Source organism: Egretta garzetta, unplaced genomic scaffold, assembly GCF_000687185.1.
Source record: "Egretta garzetta isolate BGI_Z169 unplaced genomic scaffold, ASM68718v1 scaffold21, whole genome shotgun sequence".
In the NCBI taxonomy this organism is placed as follows: domain Eukaryota; kingdom Metazoa; phylum Chordata; class Aves; order Pelecaniformes; family Ardeidae; genus Egretta; species Egretta garzetta.
In genome coordinates, this window is record NW_009258668.1 from 1,317,916 (window position 1) to 1,328,417 (window position 10,502).

The 10,502-nt window shown below is 42.7% G+C and overlaps 1 protein-coding gene across 1 annotated transcript in view; it reads right to left on the bottom strand.

Moving 5' to 3' along the window:
• The window catches only part of POLE2 (DNA polymerase epsilon 2, accessory subunit), a 20,477-nt gene extending 12,049 nt beyond the window's left edge, over nt 1–8,428 (bottom strand). Inside the window, exons 1-5 of the mRNA XM_035888427.1 lie at nt 8,355–8,428; nt 5,967–6,042; nt 4,463–4,540; nt 3,128–3,221; nt 992–1,066 (exon numbers count right to left, since the gene is read on the bottom strand). Of these exons, the coding sequence (XP_035744320.1) occupies nt 992–1,066; nt 3,128–3,221; nt 4,463–4,540; nt 5,967–6,031 (312 nt within the window). The 5' untranslated portion in view covers nt 6,032–6,042; nt 8,355–8,428. The remainder of the gene's footprint in view (nt 1–991; nt 1,067–3,127; nt 3,222–4,462; nt 4,541–5,966; nt 6,043–8,354) is intronic.
• Nucleotides 8,429–10,502: the final 2,074 nt, after the last annotated feature.

Consider the following 10,502-nt stretch of genomic DNA (forward strand, 5'->3'; position numbering starts at 1 on the left):
CAGTTGAGGGAAAGATTTCCAATAATGGCTGCTAGCATAAAGAACAGCTTAGCAACTAAGTATGTATTGTGATTATTTTTCTTACAACTGGATTAAAACTGAAAAGAACAAGCAGCAATTCCTGCACTTGCCTAAGAATGTCAACTGTAGTAACCTCAGCAGGATCCAACCTGAAACACAGGGCCAGCCTGCACCGTAACACTAATTACTTCCATCAAAGAACCATAGGTGGATGACAGAGAACACTCCAGAGTAATGCAGATGACATCGCATAGCATGCTGTCTGCAGTTTCTGCATAAACATATTTTGTCCTGTCAAGCTGCAGTTAAGAGAGACAACCCTCCTACAACACCAGCACAATGCCAGTGCTGCCAGGGAGGATAGGAAGCACTCAAGGGAGGAAGATGTCTCTAAAGCCTATATGGAGATGCAGGCTCGACCCAGCTAAGGTCAGCTGCTTTTTTCTACATGACAGCACGCTCCAAACAGGGAGGAGCAGGGAAGTTGAGCAAAGCAAAAGCTGTTATTTGGTATTCAGTGACACACACACACATTCATCTTTTTTAAAAAGTATGTAGGAACTATATAATATAGGGACAGCATTTAATATGAGAAAGCCAAGATGGGAACAGAACAAACTAAAGTTATGACCTTATTCAATTGTAGGTTTGTAAATTGAGTGCTTATGAAAGAAAGAAGCAGGGAAAATATCCCCAAGCAGGGGGAAGCACTGTGTAATAAGCTGAACAGCTAATGCCCTTCCACCTCAGGAAGCCACGTTTCCCTTGCACTTCATAGCTGCTTTTTAGTAGCTTGGTCATCGTGCTGACCCGAGCCAAACAACTGCATTTTTGACACGCAGGCTAAAAATGATGGAAAATAACTCATTTCCACTGATTACCCATATCGGATGTAGAACTAGAACGTCACTGGCATTAAGTGTAACACAAGTACAGTTCCCTTTGCAAGAAAAAAAACAGATTTTTTTACCTGGAATTTGCTCCCACTGTCATCAGGATGAGCAACGACCACTGAAGGAGTAAACAACTCATGTCTGTGAGTCCTCTGCAGAAACCAAGTTTGAAGTAAACCAGTTTAAAAACAAATTAGCATTGTCAAAAAGCCAGGTCATTACAACCACTACACAAAATACTTTTCAAAGTTCTCTGTTTTATCCACCAACATTTAATTTGTTGAGCATAATCAGTTCTTTTGACAGGAATTTGCTTCTAAGAAATAGATGATCAATAATACTGGACAATAAAACTAAGCCCAAAAAGTAACAGCAAAGCATCTGTAATGCTTTTAAAAATAGTTATTTCTGACTACCTGGAAGGAAGGGGTGAGAAAGCAAGGGAAGGCAAACTGTATTAAATGCTAACTATGTGGAAAAGAGCAGGTTATCTCTTCAGGGCAGGGCCTATTGGAAGTAAGGATTATTATTTTTTTTTTAATAACAGGAGCAAGTTACACCAACAGATAAACTGCAGAGAGCGTGAAGAAAATACATTGTAGAAATTTTCACTTCTTTCACTGTTTTTCATGCAGTCTGAAAGCCTCCCCTTGGAACAAACCCACCACCACCAGCCTACGTAACACAGGCAGTAAGTGCTATCAGCAGCCCTCACACACATAGTGACCTGAAGCTTCACTTTTCTGGAGGTTGGAATGGAGTACATATGACTACCAAACATAAAACTGGTACAACAGAGTCGACGTGAAACCATCAGGCAAAGAGATGCAATAGCACAATACAGTCTAGGGAAAGGAGGCTTCAGGGTACACCTGATGGACACCTCCTGCTGCTGTTTTGTGTGAGTGTGCCAATTCCAGCAGGTTTCACTAATCTGAATCATTGTTTGTATGAACTAAAGCTTCTTCAGTTAATGGTTAACAGGTCTTGCAGGGTGCTGTTTCCAGAGGTTCCCAAATTGCCGGACACATAGTCCTAGTGGCAGCAAATCCCCAGGTAGACAGAGAGTTGTTGCTGCTCTGGGGTATCCGACCCCGTGCATACAACTACCACAGGGTCCAAAGGACAAGCAGTTCACGAAGGCAGCTGGGTGCCTCCCTGCCTGCCACCTATAGGGCAGCACAGACAAAAAGCTGTGCTTGCTATCTGCCTGTGTCCAGGCGGTTTGCTCACGCTTCGGGCCAGGGTTGCGCACAGGCAGTTGTGTCTGCGCAGTACCTGCCTGCACTGAGCAGGATCTGTGCTGTGGATCAGCCCACTGCAGTTAGTGCAGACACCTGAAAAACAACTACCAGGTCATCTGATCAACAACTCGCTCCCCATCCCAGCCCTGCTCCCGCCGGGCTGCACAAGAGGCAGGGCAGAGCACAGCACGGAGTAAGCAGGCAGGTGACATGGGGCTGGATCCCAACTTACTGGGTGAGTGGAAGAAAGGAAAGACCAGGGTTGTGATCCTGTTCTGAGGGATAATCAGATAGCAAGTGCTGAGGGACTGACTCTTTCTGGCTGTGTGCTCAGGCTGGTCCAGAGTCACTACCTACAGCTGCTGTCAGTACCTGCAGCGACTGTCACGGTGGTGCAGAGCAAGTCGTGGTGGGGAATCCTGTTCTGAAGTTGCTCACAAGAGAAGACAAGATGCACGTGCCACCAAGAGATGACAAGGGGTGGCTGGCTCTCACTGGGCATTTTGAAAAATGGAAAACGAATAAAGGAACTAAACCAGAAGCAAACTTCAGTGCTTTAAGGAGACCCTGAATTAAGAGCTTCCCGGGGCTTTGGGTTTGCATTACCTCTACGAGCTTGACATAAACAACATGCTACTCAAACATAGCACAGAGCCAGACTATGGGAGGAAAAAGAGCAAGGCACATGTAAAAATACATAATCCCCTCTAACAACATGATGCTAAAATACAGAAACACATGAATTCATCATGCTGTATGGTGACAGTTGAGAAGGCTGATAAACCTTAGTACAGATCCTGGTCTTACTCAGATTTTGTTTAAACTGTAGCTCACAAAAGCACCTCAGCACAAAGCACTGTTGTACATGTAAGAATATAAAATCTTTTATATATATATATATATATATACACACACACACACACAAAATAAAATGTGTATTTTGTTAAACAAAGCAAAACTTTTTCTGACCTGTTGTAAGATGTAGTAACGTTCACGAAACAACTCTGCTTTATCCCTGGCAGTTCCAAATAAATTTGGTACAGGAAAGTTGGTCATTGACAGGCTGTAAGAAGTTTAACACAATCAAGATTAAAAAGGTACATTCCACACAAAAAAAATGACTTACTGATCTAAAAGGTGTAGGAGGCTGCAAAAGCTATAGCACTACTGCGTAATTTAGTTACTCAATGAGGAAGATTTCTGCTAGGGAAGCTGCGTTTCTGCATTTTGAAGGCTACATCCATTTAATCTCCCTCTAACTCACAGGCCTTGAGATTTATCTTTCCCCCTGAATGGGACTCTGCGGAAATCAGTTTCTAAAAAAGCAGTTATGTCTTTTAAGTGGCCATGAACAAGAGGATTTTCTTCCTCCTGGTTAGGAGACTGTCTGCATGGAGTTCTCTGCTTCCACTAGCCTGGAAAGCTAGAAAGTGGCACTGGAATTAAAGCCCTATTGCAAACACACAGATTGCTTTTGCTGCACTGGCAGAATCATGGACCAAGGCTAGAATATGAATTGTACGTTATGTGAAGGTCACTGCAACCCCTCGCAATGAGCACCACTATCCATTCCTGAGCTAACACCACTTCAAGCTTTTTAAAAGCATGGCCTCTTTTTGGCTCAGCAATCCGGGCTGCTTGCTGTTAAAGGTAAATTCTTTAGCTAGCAAAATATTTACAACCAACTCCTCCAATTACTTCTTCCTTTCTCCAACCTCCAGAATCACCAGCTGCTCCTAATTTTTCTTTTTTAGCTTTTGTAGCTCTCCTTAGAAATCCCCCAGGGCTTCAGGGAGTTGCAAGCTACAGTCTAAGAAACAAATACATGCAGCAGACAGACCAAATTTATGAAATAAAACAGCCGTATGTAAAAAAAAAAGAAAACGAAACTACTTTTAGTGATGTATGTCCTTATGTCTTTAGCCTCACTGTCTCTTTTGTTCATTAAATGGCCTAAACATGGTTGGACATTTTACTATCTGATAAATGCTGAGGTTTCAGAGCCAGTAACACCACAGGCAGCACAGAATACACTGTGACAGGAGATATAGGTCCCCATTTCAGTTTCATCCTACCGGTCTAGGAGAAACACAAAGGCACATTTATTTATGAGCCAGCATTTATCAGAGAGTCTGACTAGGTCCTTAGAGACTAAGAAACAAAATTGTCTCACTTTCTCACTCAGGCTTGAAATGAGCAGACCCAAGAGGGAAAGATTAGAAAACAGACTTTTAACCATATAGAAATAAGAGGCTTTTTTCTTAAAACAAGAAGTGGTTGAAACTTAAAATATGCAAGACTTACGGTAGAAACTTCTTTCTTTCTGAATTATAAATATAACGTGGAATATCAAAGGCTCCAATAATGCTAAAAACATTTTCTCTGAAATAAGAATACATTTACAACATTATCTGAAGTGGATGAAACAAACAGTAATAAAACATGTTGAATAAATTTGTATTAATTTTGTTCACTATCACCCTGCATTATCACCATTTTGCCCGCATCACTGGATACTACTGCATCTTCTAATTCAAAACAGGAAACCCTTCAGAAGTTCATTTAGGAATGCAAGAGGGATACATCTCCTTCCCTTACCATCCTCTGCCATCTTTTTTGACAACAGAACAGCCTTGGCATGGTTAACGTGAATAGGTTTGAACAATGGACATGCACAACTCTTCAAACTATTCATCGAGTTGATACATTCCATTACATTTACTGGTTGAGCTCTCTCCTCCGATGCCTCTCATTTCCCTCTTACTGTAAGCGGATCAAATTCGTCACCGTAGATAAAATTATCCCATGAACCTTTACTAAGGCTTACAAGCACAGGACACCATCACTGCCTATCAGACACCGATGTCTTAGGCTTCAGAGTGCATTTCTTACAAAACTTTGCCTTCAAGCTTTCTGCAACATCATCCAAGAGTTGTACAGGCTGGCCCTGCGATCTGCAGAGCTTTTCCCTTCAGGACTCTGTACTGAGGATCTGTGCATACAGATTTCTCATGGCTTCCAGAGCGAAAAATACATTAAGTGTATAAAGCGACACAAAGAAAAGTCACAGTCAAACCGTCTGCAGCATAAAGGTCCCAACGACAAGGAGAAAAGCATAAAACAAATTTGCTTCATATTGAGAAACTGTGGGATCACAGTATCTAACTGACATGCCGAGCAAACCATTTATTTTCATGCTTTGCATTATGGTGTCAACACACAATGTAAACACTAAAGGAAACACATTCATCACAATCACAAAGTTCTCAGAAACTCAAGTAATTGCTCTCCGCTTTGTTATCAGAGAGTGAAAATCAATCGCAGATTTCAAGAACAGCCCTGCTATACAATACAGAAGAAACAAGCATCACAGTGAAAAACTTTTCTAGGGGGCTTTCAGAAAAGAAGTATCTTATGAAAGGCACAAAAATAACCTTAGGAAATTTTGAACTAGAGAAAAGGAAATAAAAAAATTAACAGAAGGAACAAGTTCTCTCTGCATCGTAAATACTGGTTTACTTTATTGGTTAATATTCAACCTGTGTCACATGTAACACATAACCATAGTATTTTAATTCCAGAATGTCAGCTTTATATTTAGAATCCCCTCGAGGCCTATCCATGAGAACGAATTTTCTAAGAAGGAACATTACTAACCTTCAAAGACAGTACCAGGAAGACAAAAGCACAAAGCAATTACTGCATGTGCAGCACTGCAGAAAATGCCTGACATTTATTTCCCAAGAAGAAATAAGGGAATGCATACCAACTCCCATAAAACTGAAATAAAAAAATAACATCACCGTACATAGTTTCATCCGGTGCCTGGCTACATTCTTGGACGGCTGCTTCCACTGTGGGTTGTTCAATCATATTAGATGACACTGAAAAGAAAATTTTGAAGGATTAAAACTGCAGCCTATGGAAAATAGTAAGTAGGAAAGTTAGCAGGTCTCAAATATTTTACAAAAAAATGGCTCGGTCTTCTCAGAGGAATGTATTGCACAAATAAGCATATTTTCAGTAAGCTAATGACACACGCTGTTTTCTCTTTACAAATGGATCACTGAATATTCTTACCAAAAGGATACATCTCTAGCAGAAAAATAACCCACACACATACTGTGCCCACCATTAATTCACTAAACATGGAGAACAAGACAATTATAGTTTATGCAAAGCTGCCAAATATACTACAAATGTGTTAGATCTGAGCTTCCACATTCTGGAGGTTAATTTTGTTCCAGAACATTATCACACAGCTTGCTGTCATAAATAAGTATTCAAACAGTTTAACACAGTTTTGGAGATAGGCACATTGTTGTCTTTGTGGATCTAAACTGATAATTGAAATTAAAAAATATTTCTAAACGCTAATGTTTTGCTGAATTTAAAGGGAAGACCAATCAATGCAGATTCACAAAAGGACTTGGTCAGCACTGCCAAGGCTCACTGCTGGGCTCCTGGAACAGAAACCAGTCCAGGAAAACCTGCCCTTGAGTTCCCTATTCAAGGCATGGGACTTAAAATCACAATTCCTATAAGACAGGGATGAACAGCAGAGCAAAAGGGGCACTAAGGGAGCTAGCAGGAATCACAGGAGAGACCAGCATATCTGAATTGCATTTCTACCCCTAACCTCAAACAACTCACAGACCTTAACTGGACAATACAGGAATTTATAGCACAAAATTCCACCCTGGACAAAGACCGGCGTTGGCGAGTGCACTGACTGCATGTACTACACTGGCCCTAGAGCTTCTTGTACAGACTGAAATTTGTTCAAAAACGTGCATGTGCTCATTTGTACCAGCAGGCCTTATGCTAGATCAGGACCAGTTCTTCGAACTGCTTTTACTCCCTGTTTGATCGGCTATGATCTGTTATCCCATGGCTAGAGTAAGAGCATAAAGCAATAATTCCTGCAGTCTGTGCTCTAGTAAAACGACAAAGCAAGCATGTGCCCACCCTTGATTTAATTCGGTTTAAATAGGATAGGCTGGGAAGGTTTCCTGAACTCATCCAAGGCCTAGTATTTATTTTAGATCACATTTATATGGATTTTAATCTCCTTGGCCAAAAACTGGAAGTGAGCCCAAGTTTCCTAGTTCTCATGAGCTCTGATCAGTAAACACACACGCATGCCAGGCATCGCTGCCACCTCCCTCAGTCACGTTCTTTAACTAGAGGTGCTACAACTCCTGTTCTGTGCTGTCAGACTGTGTCAGGTATATTTTGAGCTACTACCCCCCACCTTTCATGGCGCTTAGGAGCAGGGACGCTAGATACCTCAGAAAAGAGGTAGTCCCCAGACATTTTGCCAAGATGATGGAGTTCCAGGCATGCTCAGAACCAAATGGGTCGTGAGAACTTTACCAGGAAAAGCTCAACACTTTGAGTGTCTCGTGTGTTTATGGGATTTTCCAGGAGTTTTCTGGATTGCACTTTTGGACTTTGTAATTTATAGAATTTGATGTACTTTTATATTCCAAGCAGGTACAGCTTCTCCAGTGCTACAGTTCCCCGACTGTTATCAGCACCTTCTGCCCAATGTGACTATCATAAGATCAGGTTGGCCTAACAGAACATCAGCATCTGCCTTGCTGCTTCAGAGAACACCGAGGTGACAGTTAAACTCCATCCACAGCTGGTTTACGTTAATATGCTGGACCATTATACAGGTGCAGTTGCATCTCCTGCCCCACTCGGATGCGAGGGCAGTGATCTCCGAATGAAGGAATCCAACTGTTTCCTTCCTGCGCCTCAGACCACAGCTGTCAACAATCCTAACCCTTTTTGGGACCTAAACTACTGAATAACAAGTGAATTCATTTCTCATTATTTCTTTGCTTTATTTTAATATTTTAAATGATCGCTTCAGATGCAAAGATTTCCATGCAAACTCAGCGAGGTGCTTTTAGTAACTGGCACTGGAAAGTTTCACTACTGTTGGAAAAGTCAGGAGGTACCAGGCTGCCAACTTTTTAAATGGCCAAATCGTACTATCTTTTGCCAACATTACAAACTTCAGTATTTAACAAACCAAAATGTCAACAAATACATTTATCTTGATCAACCCAGTAGACTAGAATGACACCTTAGTGCATATGCTGCCAGTAACTCTGTCTTTGATTAAATAACATTATAAGCACAAGATAAACCTAGCAAGCTTAATAAAAATAAATTGTTTACTTACAAGGCTGTTTTTCAACGGCATCAATGACATTTTCAATTACATTGTCGAGTTCTACTTCACCGATGGACTGAAAAGCTTCAGTAAGATACTTCAGAGCATCCCTAATTCCAATGAAGAAAGTCAGCTCAAAAAGCAATTAATATTCAATACAGTTTATACAAACTATGCCAATTTTGGCAGATGTGCACATAATCACTAAACAGCTTGCGATTAAAAAAGTAGAAATAATTAGTACTGCATAATACTGCACTAGTTTAAGTCGAAGCAAAAAAATATCATCAGGATTGAAAACCTTGAGGGTAAGAGGCAGGTACAGAGAACCTCATCTTCATACAGTCATAGAAAGACACACATCAGAAGGGACCTCTAAGGTCTCCTGGTCCAGCTTTTTTGCTCTGACAGCACAGGTCAGTCACATTGCTCATAGCACTGTTTAAATTCTGAACATCTCCAAGGATAGAGATCTCACAACCTCTCTCGGCCCTGTCCTGGTGCTTAACTACTCTCCTTGTCATAGGATTATAGAAAAGTCCACGTTGGAAGGGACCTGTGGAGACCATCTGGCCCAACCTTCTACTGAAAGCCGAGACTTAAGATTGTACGCCACCCAGGGCCCCATCGAGCCAAGTCTTGAGTATTTCCACTGAGGGAGATTTCCACCATTTCTCTAGTCAACCCGGTCCAAAGTTGAATTGTTCTTACAGTGAAGATTTTAGTTTAAGTTTATGCCTATTGCCTCTTACCCTGTCACTGTGCATCCTTGAGAAGAAAGTATCTCTCCCTTCTCTATAACCACCTTCTAGGAGGACTGGGATTAGATCCTCCTGAGCCTTCCCTTCTTGAGGCTGAATAAACCCAAATCCTTCGCATTTTTTCCACGTCAAGTTCTCCAACCCTCTAATCATGTTGGTGGTCCTCCACTAGACCCTCTCCATTTTTTTAATGTCTCTCTTGGACTGAGGAGACTAGAATTGGGCAACTGGGATTCCTTCTCTTGCAGTCTGTGCTTGCTGCCCCTGATCTCTGTGCATCGGCTCCTTCTCGCTAAGTCCCCGTTAGGCACTTGGATCATCTGCACCCTCTTTTCTGCAGACTGAGCACAACCAGCTCCTCCGGCTTCCCTTACACACCAGGAGCTGCAGCCCATGACCACCTTAACGGCCCTCTGCAGGACCCACTCCAGTTTATCAGTACCTCTGAGATTAGAATTATTTTAATTGTAAATGACATGAGAATTAGAAATCCACTTCTTTCCTCATCCTTAGACTCCAGTCTCACAGGTAAAGATAACAATTTTCTTATTAACATCATCTGTTGGCCTATCAAAACTGGCATTTTGGTTAACAGCCTGACCTTCAAAATTTCTCAGTTCATTTAACTGTGGGAGTCAGGAGCTCTGAACTTGGACTCCTCACTAATGAAATTGCCAGGACATTGTCCAAAATCATCACATCCCATCCATGCCAGAAACAAAATGGAACTAATATTAATGCACAATCTTGAAAAGAAAAATATGAGCAGCGGAGCCCCAGTCACTCTTAATAAATCATGACAGCTTCCACTGCAAGCAGAAATCACTTTTCTTTGACCTTGCAATCTCTAACTAATGCATGTTATTATGTACTTTTGGAAATACTGTTTCTTCGTCTAGTGAGAGATGCCAAACACAGAGCGGGCAAGTGCAACTCAGGAAAGAGATCCCAGAGTTGTCAGGGACAACGACAGACAAAAAAAAAAAAAACCCAACAAAACATCCCGCACCACCATCAGGGAGGGTACCAAGGGGAGACCCAGGGCGGCTTTTGGTGCTACCTAAACCCAGGGCGGGCGCTGCCGTGGGTCGGGGCACGGGTGGAGATGGACTGAACAGGCCCCGCGGGAGCAGGGCAGGCAGAACAGGGCTCCGGGGGAGACGCCGAAGGCCTCGGTGCGGGGCCGAGGAAGAGGAGGGAAAGGCGTTACCACATCCCCCGGGAGGCGATGCGGGGGGGGCGGACCCGTCCCTCAGCAAAGCCCACAAGGCGAGACCCGAGGGCGGCCCAGAACGCGGGAAGTGGGCTTGAGGGAGCTATGAGGAGACGCACCGGGCGCAGCGGGCACCGGCCCGGGCAGCTTGTTCCGGCGGGCCGCCCCCGGGGGGGCTGATCC